The sequence below is a fragment of the Chanodichthys erythropterus genome, chromosome 16 (genome assembly GCF_024489055.1).
Source record: "Chanodichthys erythropterus isolate Z2021 chromosome 16, ASM2448905v1, whole genome shotgun sequence".
NCBI lineage: Eukaryota > Metazoa > Chordata > Actinopteri > Cypriniformes > Xenocyprididae > Chanodichthys > Chanodichthys erythropterus.
The window spans coordinates 24686275-24703488 of NC_090236.1; the positions used below are offsets into that span (position 1 = coordinate 24686275).

Below are 17214 nucleotides of genomic sequence, written 5' to 3' on the forward strand. Positions count from 1 at the left end.
CAGGGTATATAATGATGCTCAGGCCAAGCTGTTACATTTGGTGCAGAAATGTGTAGTAAACATCTTTTCGTCGGTGGTCAGTTGAAGCCGGCTGGCCCCCTCCATCCAGCGAATGATTGCATTTTCCCTGTGGGCTCTCAGAACAGTGAAGTGTGATGATCTTACGGCAATCTGCAGCATTGTTTAAAGGGTCACTGAGCTGCTATGTTGAGCAAAACACAAAGGGTCGTGAAAGTTGATTTTTGAGCACTGAGGTTTCCATGCATGTTTCGCTTATTTTATTATTTTATATTATTGCCATAGAAGTGTCCATCTGCATAAAATATTGGTTTTCATTCCAAAGACATGCAGACCATAAAAAATATCCAGTTAAATTTACAGTAAAAACAAAACAAAATGGCTGCTGTTTCTAGTATTATGGGATAAATTACTTATTGAACTGATTGTTTACCCTAAAATGTTCTGATAAATGTTCTGTAATACAGGTGGTACAATAGAAAGCCACACGATCAATCAGAGTTCACTGTAAATGGCCTGTTCATAAAAAATGACCAATATTAGTGTACAGTGCACAGAGTCATATACATCAGCAGAACTTTTAATTAAAATAATGCAATAAACATCGTACATTAGAATAATGTACATTACTAATGACAAAACTAAGAAAAAAAACGAAATAATGGGTTTAAATGTGGAAATCTGTGAAAAAAAAAATATCTAGCTGATATCTATTGCACAGCTACTTGTGTTATATATATATAGCCTATATATATATACATATATATATATATATATATATATATATATATATATATATATATATACATACTTATATATATATATATATATATATATATATATATATATATATATAGATATATATATATATATATATATATATATATATATATATATATACATACTTATTTATATATATATATATATATATATATATATATATATATATATATATATATATATATATATATATATATATATACAGCTACTCGTGTGATATATATATATATATATATATATATATATATATATATATATATATATATATATATATATATATACAGCTACTCGTGTGATATATTTATATATATATATATATATATATATATATATATATATATATATATATAGTTTTTCAGGTTTGCCCAGTTTGTCAGGGCATCTTAATTCTGCAATGTAAAAAAAAAATATATATATATATATATATATATATATATATATATATATATATATATATAATTTTTTATTTTTTTTTTACATTGCAGAATTAAGATGCCCAGACAAACTGCAATAAATTAGATATGGGCCAAAGTCTTGCAAAAAGACATTGTCAGATCTCAGTTCTGCAACAATAATGATGATGATGATGATGGTGCTTCCCAACCTTTTTGACCATGAATTTTCAAGGTTTCTGCAAGTATTTTTTTATTATCAGTTTATGGGGAGGATTTCCATTTCTATCTCAGGTACTAATTCTTGGAATTATAAGATCATATAGGCTGCCTGTTTTATTAATATTATAGCCTAATTAGGCCTGTGTATAACAAGGTATCAGAAACAACAGCAATAGAGAGCAGAACCAGAGAAATGTAGGCTACATTCACTAAAGAAATGCCCATTTTATTACAATTCCATATTTCAAAGCCTAGAAATCAAGTTTTAATCATATTATCATATCATATCCAATAACCATGGGAACCCCAGATAATGATGATAATGCAGCTGTCTGTGCTGCAAAAACTATAATGATTATTATTATTATTTTTTCTTGTTGTTTTTTTTTTTTTTTTTTTAATGATGAACTTTTAAAGTAATCCAGATCGCTGTGAGCGTGTGCTCTTCGGTTCGGCGGTGTCTCGGCTGAGCTCGGGTGACTCCGTGAATAACAGCCTCTCCTCCATTTTGCATAGTTCCGCGCGTGTGTCGAAGGCTCCTCTGCTTCTGCGATCAGTATCACACCGTGAAGAACGTTTTCCCTGCAATGGACGGGTAAGACTGCGTTGTTTACAGAATAAGTGAAAATATGCAATTTGAGAGTATCTCGAGATCATTTGAAGCGGTTAGTCGCAATCTTTAGCGTTCTGACAAGGCCGCTCACGCAGACTGGTGATGCATCAGCCAATATTGGCTAATAATAACAAATGCGCGCTAGCTCCACAGATAATATTTTACCGCTAAAAGATGCAATATATATGAACAGAAAATCAAATAACAGCAATCTTGGTGAGTTAATATCAGTATATAAAGTGTTTAGTGTTATATGTCCAACAGGGACATGTAAGGTATTTTAGCTCCGCGGCTAACGGTACTGCTGTTGCGCGTGCGGGCGCGTCCGATTCCCTTTGTTTGAATGTAACGGTCACTCGCTCCATCCGCGAGCTGAATATACATTTGTCGTTGCTGAATATTACTTTATTACGTTCAATTAATTTTTTTGGGAGCTCTATTAGGCTTATTATAATATAACAATACTACTGTCCGCATTAAATTGTTTTGCTGTACTATTGTACTGTAATATTTGTAACTGAGAAATTAGTGTACCGATGGCATTATGTGTTCAGGTGTGGCATCGATGTGTACGTTATGTGATTTAACGTTAGTGAAACTGTAACATACAAAACGGCCCAAAATTGATCGTCATTTTTCTGTTTTCTCCTTTCAGCATTGCAAGCGATGTTGCAGTTGGTGTGAAGGTAAGGGGGTTTTGCCTTTCTTGTCTTAATTTTGCGAAGTGTATCAAAACAAACCTGAGAGTAAACCCGCAGAGGCCCATATTATCTCTGATTTATCTGTAATGTAAATAATGGAAACAAATAACAGCTATATGAGTTTATACTACATTTTAATCTTTTGAATGATTTACTGAATTTGCAGTGTACATCTGTGTCTTTCTAGAGAAGCTCAGATGAATTGCTGTCTGGCAGTCTGTACAACAGTCCAAACTCATCAGTCACTGGTAAGAGAAATATGGACATCAGCTATTTGGTAAAAAAAGGCAAAGTTTGGCTTTGAAAAGTTCTACACACCCAGACACTTAAAGCTGCAGTCTGGAACTTTTTTTGGTTAAAAATGATCCAAAATCAATTTCTGAGCAAGTACATAACCAGCCAGTGTTCAAAACTATCTCCTTACCTTAGCCCGATTCACAACAGTAAGCTTGAAATAATGTTTTATAATAAATCGGTACTGGTGGATTTCCACGGGAAATTCGTGCATGCAGCAGTTCGTCTTTGCGTCACATCTGTAAATAGAAAGAAAGGAATCTCTGCATATAGGATGCTGCTGGTAGTGGATAATTTATAGCCTTTTCTCACAGCAGCTGATTTATTCAGTAAGTAATGCTTTTTTTCTCAGTTGGTCAGAACAAAAGTGGCAGACATGTTACTTACTTGTTCAGATGACATTTTTTGATTTGGTGACTGACAGCAAACATTAGATTCATCCGCGCTGAGAAGCCGTGCCGATGCACAGTGCACGTAAAGATGATAATTCTGCATATAACTGCAATTGCAGGTTTCAAACAGAGATGGCGATGAAGAGGCAAATCTTACGGACAGCAGCTTTAAGTGTCTAGATTAGAACATAGTGCCATTTTAAAGCAATAAGCCCCAAGAAGCTGTGGTTTACTGCTATTTTAGAACAACTAAACTCCCCTAATCTTTTCTAAAATTAGTGTAAACCATGGGGCTTATTGCTTTTATAAAATGTTTAGATATACTTGGCAAGGTTTTGTAAAATATACACACAGCAACAAAAAATGTAATGATTTATTGATGATAAATAATAATTCTTCCACCAAATAATATAGTTCTTCAGCAAACATCTAAATCTATTCTGCAGAATTCCACCATTTTTTAGTTCTTTCCAGCACTGGAAATGTGCAAAAAAAAAAAAAAGCATATTCCATCTTTATCTGCTGATAACTAAAAAATGTTTTGTGTTATGTTTTAACCCTTTCTACTGGCATGGCCATTAACTTATACCACTCACTTGATAAAAGGAAAAAAAAGTGTCATTTAAAATCTTAGAATCTGGGGCCAGATTGGCAAAAATCTTCTTAGGTAAGAGCTGGAGGTACTTGTAGAGGAAATTGGCGCAATAAAGTTTTCCTTAGCTGCTTTCCCACTGTCAGGCCAGTGCGAGCCAGGGCTAACAACGTGCGGGGCAGGGCCAGTAGACCTCGAGCCACGTGGCCAAAGTTAAGCAGCGTTTCCATTGTCCACTGTTTCCACGTATCTCCCATCTCACTATAATGTTATCCTTTCAGCCAGAGCAACAGAGGAAGCTCACAGATAAAAGGAGTTATGAGTTATACGAGTAAACCAGAGGATATGACATGCGGATGCAGAAGTCTGGTATCAACAAAAGCACAGTGAAAAGACAGATGAATCATAAAACCAAATAAATACACCATTATAATCATTTATGATGATTTTTTTTTTTTTCAAGTGGTCCCTAGTATTTTCCATAATCATATGTGTATTTATTATGGCAATGGTTAGCATAAGTACCCAATAGCATCGCATATTTCTACTTAAACAATGATCCGAATCCCCATTGGAATGCGATTGGAAGTTTTTTCAAACCTTCGCTGGTGCCTGAAAGTGTGTTTTGAGCTGAAAGTTGTTTAAAATGTGTCAAATGTTGAGGTTAGCTGGTAGCCTGATATGAAAACAAACTCCGCCTTTGTCCATAACCACTCCTCAAGCCCCAGTTGGCCCACTTTGGACCAAGGTATTCGGTGGGCCAAAAAACTCTTGCCATTGGCCCCGAGGAGGCACGTTCAAGCCCCAGAAGTGACAGTGGAAATGTGACTGGCCCCGGCATGTACTAGCATGCTCGCTTTTGGCCCGGCAGTGAAAACGTGGCTCTTGGGAGGTTGGATATCTGTATCATGGCCCAGTGTAAGCGGCGTGCATGGGGAAAGAGTGGCAGAGGCTGTTTCAGCAGTGGAATTGTAGTATTCTATATTATTAGTTGCAAGTTTTATAATCTTGTAATGTTTAATATTTGAAACAACCCAATAAATTTAGTAGAGTTCATATCAATTCTATTACAGATAATTAGATGGAGCGCAAAGAAATGAACACAGCAAGAACTTAAGATGAACGTGAGATGCAATGTTGTACTTCTAAAACTACTTTTCACTTGACATGCTGCCTTCAAAACTTGATGTACATGGTGTGAGATACTGAAAAACAGCAAGGTGTAGCAAAATGGCCAATAGCATTTACCTGACACTAGGGCTGCACAACGATTAATCACGATTAATCGTTTGCAAAATAAAAGTGTTTACGTAATAAATGTGAGTGTTCTGTGTATAATAATTATGTATATATAAATACACATATATATGTATATTTAAGAAAAATGTTATATTTATATATAAAATATTTTTTTAAATGAAAATAATAAAAAAATACTGATTAAAAAAAAATATATATACTTATTTATACATGCATATATTTCTTAAATTTATACATGTATGCGTGTGTATTTATATATACATAATTATTATACACAGAACACACACATTTATTGCGTAAACACACTTTTATTTTGCAAACGATTAATCGCAATTAATCGTTGTGCAGCCCTACCTGACACACATACTTGGATCAATTAAAAACTGTGCAAGCAGAATACGAGAACACATCCTTGTGTCAATGGACTTTAAGTCATAAACAGATGTGACCATTTCACCACATTTTCACTTATTCATGAAATATAAACAGAATGTGAAAAATGTCATATTGTTGTTTACAGCAGATGATTGTGAATAAAACGAGCTCAAATTCTCTATTTTTTGATAATTTGGCAAATAATCTATAGTTTAAATGGTCTTTTTTATTAAATGTCATATAATCCTGATAAAACCATATAATGATTTATTATGTATTTCTGATTTATTTGACAGCTAATGGAGGTGACAGTAAGAAACTGAGGGTGGAGGACAGCATGGATAGCCCACCGTCTAGAGTCATTCATATTCGGAAACTCCCCAATGAGGTTTCCGAGACTGAGGTCATCGCACTGGGCTTGCCCTTTGGAAAGGTCACTAATATCCTGATGCTTAAAGGCAAAAATCAGGTATGTGTTGAGTGGTGGTGGTGAGGAACATTAAACCCAACACCTATTGAAATAGATCTTCTGAAATTCAATTTAGTTCTTAAAATGGCTTGTTGAAGCTGTCAAATTGAAAGAACATAGTTTTTGCTCAGCCATTTGGGGAAAAAAGCCTATTTCTTCATTTTGAACACTTTCCCACAATTAGGCATTTTTGGAGCTGGGAACAGAGGAAGCAGCTGTTACCATGGTGAACTACTACACAGCTGTTACGCCTCAAGTGCGTAATGTCCCAGTGTTCATTCAGTACTCCAACCACAAAGAGCTCAAGACTGACAGTGCGCTCAACCAGGTTAGAAATCACACTCCTTCTCGTTTTAATGTTTCATAACTAAAATATAGCAGCCACGAAAGTGTGTGACTGGCATTGCTCCAGTCCTAAACTGGTCCCTTTGCTTTTCTTCTGAAGCGAGCTCAGGCCGTGCTGCAGGCGGTGTCGGCGGTCCAGGAGGGCGGCTCTCCAAGCTCGGACACGGCCGGTGAGAGTGTGTTAACACCTGCCCCCAGCCCAGTACTGCGAATAATCATCGACAACATGTTCTACCCAGTCACCCTGGACGTCCTCCAACAGGTCACTGCCCACAGCAGGCATCCATCTGGAATAAACTGCAGTTAAAAAACAAGCCAAATGTATTTTTACACTCTCATGCCTCCGAATTAACACGACTTTGCACTGATCTCTCTTAGATTTTCTCCAAGTTTGGGACCGTCATGAAGATAATCACATTCACCAAAAATAATCAGTTCCAGGCTCTTCTGCAGTTCAGTGACCCAGTAAATGCCCAGCAGGCCAAACTGGTGAGTGGACGAAGAGGAGGATTGAAACCACCGCAAACTCCATAAATGTGTAATGATGTGCCAAAGCACTGTTATGAGATTTTTAATGTGATGGTTATGGCCACAGGCAAATTATGATCCAGTCATATGTTGGTTTAGTACCTTTCTTTCATTTATGTGATGAAATGACTGCAGTTGTCATTACTTGTAGAGGAGCGTTTTTATTACTTTTAGCCAGGGCCCTACATTATGCACTGGATGTAATTATTCTTATCCTTTTTCACCCTTGTCATAGAATAACAAACATGGTGCACTGTCTCGCTCTCATCCTCCATCTCTCTTGTTCGCTTTCTTTCATTAAAGTCTTTGGATGGCCAGAACATATACAACTCTTGCTGCACTTTGCGCATTGACTTCTCCAAGCTGGTCAACCTGAACGTAAAATACAACAACGACAAAAGCCGGGATTACACCCGGCCCGAGCTGCCTGCAGGAGATGGCCAACCTCCCGTGGACCCGTCTGTGGCCGCCGCTCTCAGCAAAGATTCCACCTCCCTGCTCGGTATGTTAGAAAACGCTCTCATGTGTGCCTCTGACGCAAACGTTGTTCAATCACACCTTTAAGACCCATCTTCCCTGTCATTCTCTGACATGCATCATCATCTCCTGTCTGCATAGCTTTAGTTTCAGAGCAGGGTAGAGGTGTGAATGCTTCCCCTCTATTGTGATTCATGAGAGATTTCTAGTTCTTTGTGGAAAATGGGTCAATGGTGCCTGAAATGCAATCCCGTCTAATTGATGTGCCATTCAAACACGTTGCTTTACGTTTTTGCCGCTTCCACGGCCCCCAGTCTGTGTTTGATCCCGTAAGACTTTGACTGTACACGTTCTCCTTAGGTACTCCCTCTGGAATGGTAACTTCCTACTCTAGTGGTGGAGGGTTTCCATCTTCTCTAGGTACCTATGCTTCCATTTACTTTCCTTTTTCCTTTTGATTTTCTAACCCTACTTGAATGCGCTCTTCCCTCTGAAGGACAGGGACTTTTCCAGTGCTGTCAGAATTGGCAGGGCTTTCATGTTGAAACCACCCCAACCATTTGTCCTGACTTGACATGCAAGATTCATAAACAGTGTCGCTATTTGTCAAAGCATAAATATGAAGCTGCAACAATAAGCCCTTCCATTCTGCATTATGGGCCTGACGTAATAGATTGACACACACTAATTAGGGGCCCGTATTTCAGACAGACTGGCAATCCAAACTGCCAAACACAAGTTCCCTTTAGCTAAAGCAGAGCGGCCTATTGAGCGGCTAACTACAGCAAGCAGAAGGGGCCCAAAAAGCAATTTCGTTTTCGGATATTGCTCCAGAGCGCCAGTCTGTGTGAAATCGGTTCAGATAGCGATCTGCCTAGCGGCAGATATTGACTCTGGGATGTGGGTTTGCCTGAGGTGTGTGGTGGTGTTGGCTGGATAACTAGATGTGCTTGGTGCGTTGGGTGCAGACAGTTAGAATGCATGGCCATAGGGCCGATCTGGCTGAGATGCTGAGCCGTCGGCTCTTCCTGGTTATGTGGGCTGACATGGTCCTTCCTCTCTTTTTCTTTCTCTCTGTAGGGGCCATCAGCCCTCTGAGTGCGGCAGCAGCGGCGGCGGCAGCTGCAGGAAGGGTAGCGCTGTCTGGACATTCGGGACCTGGTGGAGTGCTCCTGGTCAGCAACCTCAACGATGAGGTCAGTACATCCCACAAAACACACACTCACACACACACAAACATATCCCTGCTCTCTCTGTTCACAGTCTTCTCATTGTGTCAATCAGGTCACCAGTACACTTTATGTCTCAGGTTGTATATGTTCAGTCCTCATCTGTTTAAGATCATATTTTAGTTCAAGGGGCCTCAACATCACCTTCATGACATTTAGCAGCAGAGCAGTGTTAACACACTTAAAACGTTGCTTTGTTGCAAGATTACATCATAAAAAATGAGGGATTCTTGATGATGTCATAAGCATTTTTAAAACTAGTTAATTTGAAAATATTTTTCTACTTGGTACTAGGGCTGGGTGAAAATACAGATTTTTCACATTAATCTTGTTTATCAATTGAAAGATCCAATATCAGTTTTTAAAACCCCAAGATACTTTCAGTGCATTCTTATTTTCAGTGCATTAATGAAAAAAGTTACATCGACAGCTGACCAAAAAATATGTGCTGTCAGTGTTTTATTATACTTGTTCCAAATCTTGCAACATAATGTTGCATTATATTCGCTTTTATTAACCTGTAATGGCCCAAATATTACAAAATATACAAATGTGAAAATTAGTTTACCTAAAAAATTGAAAATTTCATCATTTACTCGCCATCATGCCATTCCAAACCCATAAGACATTTGTTCATTTTCAGAACAAATATGAAGACCTTTAATATTCTCTCATCATGTAGCATCATGCTTTGTTTCTTGTAAATGAACATTTGCCAGTATTTTGAGATGACCGTAGCTTTAGCTCTAAGTGCAGATGCAAGTTTATTTTCATTAGCAAAAACATTAACATCTGTAACCTCATTTTTATAGGGTAAAATCAAAATACTGGGTTAGAACTCTGATTAAAATTAGTCTCCCATAGTATCATACATTTGTAGATCATAACCACAGGTAAAACCAAAAAGTAACCATATGGTTTATATATTTGTTATAATAGTCTAAACACATTTAGTCTAAATACAAATGCAAAAAAAAAAGTCTTAATAACAAAAAACTAATTATATTCCATTACTTCAATACATGTCTACATTTATAATAATGTAATAAAATTCATCATGATTTTCCCATATTTCTGCCACCATGTTTACAGTTAGTGTTACTACAGTAAATCCATGGTAAATGTGGTCATTTGTAGGTTAAAGGCATTCCGCTTTTGGCTCATTTACTGTTTAATGTTTCTTATACTGAAATCTCAAACAGAAATGTTGATCAGTTAGTTAAACTGGTAATGGCACCAATGTAACCTCTAACAAAATCTAGTCGCACCTGCAAGAAAAAAAAAAAGGTTGCAAAATATGATAGTTTAGTCGCAGTTTACATTTTACATTTTACATTTATGCATTTGGCAGACGCTTTTATCCAAAGCGACTTACATTGCATTATACTATACATTTGTATCCGAGTATGTGCAATCCCTGGGATCGAACCCATGACTTTGGCATTGCTAGTGCCATGCTCTAACCACTGAGCTACAGGAAAGCTGAGAGCCCTGCTCTCTTTATTTTTGTCTATCTATTGAAAGTCAATGCAACCAAAACTTCACACATCAAAAAATTAATAAAGAGACCATAAAAGTAACTCCTATTAACAGAGTGGTGTAATCCAAGTCCAGACAGAATTCCAGCCTTGATATGATGAACGGATTTCATTTAGTCTTTTATTCACATTTAAACATTCAGCACACATACACCTCATTGGTTCTTGAGCTTCAGTGTTTTCCATATTTGATGAGCTCCATGTATGTGCAGTGTTTATATGCGAGTAAAACCACACATTAAAACGACATGAGGGTGAGTTAATGATAACAATTTTCATTTTAGGGTGAACTATACCTTTTAAGTGATCTTGTAGTGTGTTCATCACTGTGCACCTTATGGAAAAATATCAGTGCCAAAACCCAGCCTTATTAAATACATCATCAGGGCTTCCTTTATCCCAAAAGCACTGTAATCACATTCCCATGTTGACTTTGCTCTCTAGCTGGATGTTTTGAAGCTGATTTCAGTCATTTCAGTCTCTTTTCTAATGTGCATTAGATTCAGAATGATGTATGCAGTCACACACTATAAACACTGAGCAGGTAACTTGTCTTGACATGAAATCAGATTGACCTGTGTCTCATTTCCATCCTCAGTGTATTTTATGTTCAATGTTATTTCAGTATATTTGCAGTTCGTAGTGAATTGATAGTGAGTAGCAATGAATTGAAACCTGTAGCTCTTTTTTCTCTATTGTGACATTTATACTTGCAGAAATATACTGAAAGCATTCTCAGTAAGGTTTTCGTCAAAATGGAGGGTCTCTCTGCAGTCTCTCCTCTGTGCAAATTTTGATCACTGTCTCTCCTCTCTCTTTATCTCTCCCCCTCTCCCCTCTCTCTGGCTCTCTCTCTCTCCCTCGCACCTTTTCACGAGCGCTCTGTCTGGAAGTAATATCTAACTGTCTTTTCTCTCTAAGCTGTATCTCTCTCTTCCTCTCCTGATGCTCCACTGCTTCTCTCTAAGCTATTCAAAGTTGGTATGAAATGTGGTAGCCCCACCCGCCTCTCTCATTTCTCTCACACTCTCTCTCACTATGATTTCTCTGTCTTTTTGAAGTGTCCCAGTAATTTCCCCATCATGGTTTTTGTTTTCCCAAACACTTGTGGGTTTGTGGAGTTTTCAACATGACGTGCTCTCTATTGATGCCATAACTCTGCAAGGTGGTTTTCATGCCTACCCGCTGCATGGCCCCTCCCTTTTACAGCCATAGGCCGCTGCTGTTTTGTTTGGTTATTGTTTCTTAACGCTTTCTCATACCAAAGCCTTCCACTTGCTCTGCATGCTTTGTCCTCCTCTCAGCGTTTCTGTGCTGCAGTTAGCCTGAGATAATGTGCCCTGCCCACGTTCGGTCTTGGGTGACTACGTTTGGCACTGTTAAACATAGTCGGGGGAAGCAAAAGAAAAAGAGAACCCTGCCATTTTCTGACCAAACTCCTGCATTTCCTATGTACTGACCTGTATATTATTTTTGTCCCCCCCCTTCCAACTTTTTTCTTTTTGTGTTTTTTTTTCTTTTTTTTCTCCTTTTATCCCATGCTGCTTCCAACCCCTCCTTTTCCTTCTCCTCTCCTTTTCTGACTCCTCTGTGATTGGTTGGCCCTTTCTCTCCTGCAATCCTGTCTCCCCGCCCTCCACCCATTCATGCTTTGTGCCTGAACCAAAACAAATGTTCCTCCTCGGACCGACTTGCCCCAATTAACTGCCTTGACCCATGCTCCATGACCACCTCACCATTCTACGGGAAACCACCCTCCGTTATGGATGATCTGTTCATCTCCGCTCTACCTCGACTCTTCTCTCTTCCTGTCTTACGCTGCTTGCTCTTCTCTCCTTCTAAAGATGGTTACGCCCCAAAGTCTGTTTACCCTCTTCGGTATGTTATCGTTAGCAATCTACCTCTTTTTGTTTATCTATTGTTAATTTCATTTCAGTTGTTTTTTCTCTTTCATTTATCATTTTAAGGGTTAGTTAATAATCTGGCACTAGTGTATCAACAGTTTCCTAGTTTTCCAGTTTAATTTTAGTTCTATTATGCCAAATTTCAAATGAAATAGTTTATTTTTTTGGTTTGTTTTTCCTTGGCTTTCGAAGCCTCTGTCTCTATCTTGCTCTATCTGTCTCTCTTCATGTACAGCTTATATTAATGCATGGTTGATTATTTTGCATGTAGGCTTTTTGATTTTAACTTTGCCATATCACATGAGCTTGTTTTTGGAGGGCGTATCAAAGTATGTTGTGTCTGTTAGAAAAACTGTTTTGGACTCTTTGGTGTAGATAATTTGGAAGATTTGTACCATCATCTTCACCTTTCATGTCAGAACCGGAGCTTCTGAAGCACTAACTTGTCCTTCCTGGTTCACTCCTCTCCTCCTCCCTCCTTCCCTCCCTCTTCCATCTGCCTCTCGCTTAACCGAAGGTGTCTACGGTGACGTGCAGCGCGTGAAGATCCTTTATAATAAGAAGGACAGTGCTCTAATCCAGATGTCTGATGGGAACCAAGCCCAGTTAGGTAAGCTGATGCACTGTTTTCTTTTTTGTGATTAACACCGTGTAATGTTTTTATTTCATGGCTCACATCCGTGTCTTCGTGATCTAGCCATGAGCCATCTGAACGGGCAGAAGATGTATGGCAAGATCATTCGCGTGACCCTCTCTAAGCACCAGACAGTACAGCTGCCTAGGGAGGGTTTAGATGATCAGGGCCTAACCAAGGACTTCACCAGTTCTCCACTGCATCGCTTCAAGAAGCCTGGTTCTAAGAACTTCCAGAACATCTTCCCCCCTTCCGCTACACTTCATCTCTCTAACATACCGTGAGTATGCAGGAGAACGTTGTCTTCCTAAACAATACTTTGATAACATTAGTGAAAATCATAAGAAGAACTGCAATTTAAGCGGCTGTGCAGACTTGTACAGTCATTAATGAATAGTAGTGGTGATTTTTCTGTAGGTTTTGTCATTTTATTAAAACATTATTCTGGCATCATAAATCTTTGACCAACTGCTGACCATCTTTTTCAATTAATCCCTTGCGGTGTGTTTCAGTTCAAGTCTGAGATTAAAATGTGGCTACCAAGGAAAATTTGTTTTCCTTTTTTATTGGTTCATGCATCATAATAACATTTTACCATTTACTCTGAGGAAATGCTAATAACTGCTTGTTTCCCCTCCAGTGAGAATGTGACAGAAGAGGATTTACGACTGCTCTTCTCTAACTCCGGCGGCACAGTGAAAGCGTTCAAGTTTTTCCAGTAAGAACCCTCTGCATACCATTTCTCAGCTGTTTTTGTGTTCACGCGTAGTCATCGCTTTGACCGTCGTGTTCATTTGTTCTTCTAGAGACCGCAAAATGGCTCTGCTGCAGATGTCCACGGTGGAGGAGGCGATTCAGGCACTCATCGACCTTCACAACTACGACATGGGCCGCGGTCACCGCCTGAGAGTGTCCTTCTCAAAGTCCACCATCTGAGGATTCCCTGGTGCTATGTCACCTTTCCTTTCGCCCCCAAGAGCCTCAAGTTGAAGTCATTTTTACCAGTCATTCCTTAACACCATATCAAAAACTTCAATGAGAATGGCCCTTAAAGGAACACTCGCTCTGTATCTGCTCCTGCTATTGTTTGTCTGGCCAGCTGTTATTCTATTTTAGGATGGATTGACAAAAATGTGCCTTACTTAGCAAAATAGCGTCATCCTTTTGCTCCCGTCGTTACAGATTCTAGAGGTTTAGGCACATTATGTGTGATGATTTGTAACCTTTACAATCACCTTGCTTTGTTGTTTTGAAGGGTTTTGAAAGTGATAGTTTATTTAGCTCTTGTGTCCTCACCATGTCATATTTTTTAAAAAATAATTTTCAAGCTTTGAAAGCTAGTCGGCTTGCTTTGATTCAAAAGTAAAAGCTATTTTTTTTTATGGTCTATTGAATTGAATCTGAACACAAGTAATTGAATTTGATGGAATATACTCCAAGTTGTAAATTATCTTGTGCATTTGTTTTATTTTAGGTTGTAGTGTTTTTTTTTTTTTTTTTCTTTTATAAGGCGCCCAAGGTACTTTTTGTGATTGAAACCTGTGGTAAACAAAACAATGACAGTGGGGAGCATAGCGTGTGACGTATAGTACCTGCTTTGATATTTCTCAATCACTTTTGCTTCAGTGAATTCTGTTACCCATTTTTAGAAGAAAATCAGAGCATGTGCTGATGGATCTCAGCAGTTGCATGTGTCAGATTGACCATGTTTGATGTTGTGATGTCACATTAATGTAGGGACTGTTGGGACCAAAGTAAATGTGCCTTTAGTCTTACTTTATTCTGCATTGTACAAATGTTTGTTTTTCAACCTCTGGAATATTTTTATCAATGGAGAAAAAAAAAAAAAAATCAAACTTTTCAACAGACATCACTCATAAATGATCCTTAATTGTCTGTGATTGTAATTGTGTGAGAATCGCTCACTGATTATATTGAAAAATGACATTTTTGTGGTTTAGGTTATGGAAAGGGGAGGGGGGCGTTCTGTACATTTTCTACATAAATTGAGTTTTTACATCTTTAGGAATGTAAAGTTCAGTATAGAAGTGGCACAATTAAAAGTTCATTTTTCTACCAAGCTTGTGCTCGACGGTCCCTGTGTGGTGTAGTGCTTTTATCCTGTAGCATGCTGAATAAACTCTTCTCGCTCTGCATTCACCTCTGCCTCTCTGCTGTCTCTTCCTCTTCCTCTACTGTCCTCTGTATCTCACTTAGCTCATTTTCTCTGATGCTCTCTGTTTATGGTTGAGAAAAAACTCTTGCCTCAGTATAAAAATATCGGAAATAAATATTTTCGGTTTCACAGACGAGGCTTAAGCTAATCCCAGACTAAAACGTATGTATGTGAAAGATATCTTAAAATATGTCAGTGCCATTGTTTTGTCTCAAGATGCACATCAGTAATGTTTCAAGGCACGTTTAAAGAAAGCTACTTGAATATCCTGATTGAACTAAGGCCTAATCTTAGCTTAATTTAAGCCCTGTCTGTGATACCAGGCCCAAAACTGCAATCTTCAACTTTATTTGCAGTAACAATCTGTAACTTTACCAACCTGTTGTCGTCATGTGTGCTCTGACATTCTCTATTTCTTCATGCTTATCTCCAAATCTCTGTCCACTTTTGACTTCACATGTCCAAACTGCATATCTGTGCTCATAATCTAGTATCTGTGAGAGTAGGGTGTTTGGGTTTCAGATTGATACCTGTGTTTTGCATGTAGCTCAGTGGAAAAAAAGGTGATTGCAGTATCCAGCTTTTCAACATATGGCTGATTGTGCGTTGAAGCAATTGGTTGTCTGGTGGAGAAAGGACAATCAACTGGCACCGATTTGAGCTGGGCGTAAAGTACAAAAAAATGCAGTTTGCACCATTTTTGTGAACTGGTATGAACACTAAAAAAAAATGCAGTGCTAGTATCCTTCTGGGAGAGTTTCTTTTTTGTTAAGCATGCTGTCTTTTTATAGAAATAGAGAAGCTTTCATAGAGTACAATGCCTTTCCTACAGTCGAACATGAAGGAGATTAAGTGTTATGGGGTTGTGTTGCCTCTAGGATTGGGTTCTTAACATCATGAAATCTGAATATTTTTTGATTTTGCAACGTAGAACAGTGTGATAACGCTGTTTCCGGCAAATGTCATAGGCCTTCTTAAAACATTAATTTCACCCAAAAATGAACATTTTGTCATCACTTTCTTTCTCTCAGGTTGTTCCAAATCTGTTTAAATTTCTTTGTTCTGCTGAACACAAAGGAAGATATTTGGAAGAATGTAACCAAGCAAATCTCTCCCCGCATTGACTACCATAGTAGGAAAAAAAATACTATGGTTGTTGGGGGGTTACAAACATTCTTTCAAATATCTTCCTTTGTTTACAGCAAAACAAAGATATTTATACAGGTTTGGAACATCTTGAGGGTGAGTAAATAAATAGGAATGTGTCTACACCAGTGGTTCTCAACCTTTTTGACTCAAAGGCCCCCTTTTGTCCAGCACAGTATTCAAAGGCCTTCCCGGCCTTTTTATAATTTTATAATAATATTAATTAATGAATTAAAATACATGCCCCCTGGTTGAGAACCACTGGTTTAGACAAAATGCTGTATTGAACTGAAGAAGCCCATTATAAACATTTTGCCATTTGCTTTCATTTACTAGCTCAAAAGCCTTCAAAATGAAGACTGAATATGTTAATTTCGGCTTTTTTTGCAATAATAAATACTTGTTAAAGTTATAGCCTACTTGTTCAAGTGCAAGGGTGTCAATATTGTTGGCCACCACTGCTCCTAACCATATTGGAGTATTTGCTAATTTAAATTTTTTAAGTAAAAAAAAAAAAGTGCTCTTTCGAATGTGCTAATTGAACCTAACCAGCCTGCTCTGCAGCTCAGTCTTTTTCCTAAAGCTTTGGGATCTTGTTATTGTGTTGTGAATATTCTGGATGTCAAAGCTCCCCTGAGCAATTCAAACCCACTCTGCTCATTGTGTTGTTGCAAGGCCATCTGTAACTCTCCACGTTGCCTTTAATACTGTTCATGCCTGGAGAAAAGAACTGCTGTTTCTCTCTGCTCTGAGAAAAGACTGCCATGAACAATCTTTTTCTTCGAAAACAAGCTGTATAGCCCAATACAGGTCAGTTCAAAGTCCAACAAGGCAGAAAAACTCCTAGCATTATTTGACTTGCCAATTATTCTGTTTTCCTTCAACAACTGATATAACTGTGGCATAATTGTGGAAGGCTATACTGAGACTTCATGCAGTGCTAAATAGGAGTCTTCAGTTGTACTGTGACAGAACGTACATCACATGCCCAGTCTGGTTCAGAGCAGTTTCTCCACTGTAAGTACAGAAATAGTGTCATTGTTTTGCCCTTCCTTAGTATTTGTAGGTCAAAATGATTTCCCAAGGAAATTAAATATTTAGGAGAGACAAGTATGATCATTCCACTGTC

At 38.1% G+C, this 17214-nt stretch overlaps 1 protein-coding gene across 4 annotated transcripts; it reads left to right on the forward strand.

The window, feature by feature from the left end:
• The first annotated feature begins 1881 nt into the window (after positions 1 to 1881).
• ptbp2b (polypyrimidine tract binding protein 2b) lies at positions 1882 to 14623 on the forward strand. Of its 4 annotated transcripts, none has more exons than XM_067362621.1 (15): positions 1882 to 2007; positions 2681 to 2711; positions 2914 to 2974; positions 5936 to 6108; positions 6293 to 6436; positions 6554 to 6715; positions 6832 to 6942; positions 7285 to 7483; positions 7819 to 7878; positions 8539 to 8654; positions 12070 to 12103; positions 12647 to 12739; positions 12827 to 13043; positions 13404 to 13481; positions 13570 to 14623. In XM_067362621.1, exons 1-15 carry the CDS (start codon positions 2000 to 2002, stop codon positions 13697 to 13699), a joined length of 1617 nt encoding a protein of 538 aa, XP_067218722.1. In that variant the 5' UTR covers positions 1882 to 1999; the 3' UTR covers positions 13700 to 14623. The 4 variants fall into 4 exon arrangements, with proteins under 4 accessions (XP_067218722.1, XP_067218723.1, XP_067218726.1 ...); XM_067362624.1 differs by having other exon boundaries at positions 1907 to 2007; positions 2893 to 2974; XM_067362622.1 differs by lacking the exon at positions 7819 to 7878.
• Positions 14624 to 17214: the final 2591 nt, after the last annotated feature.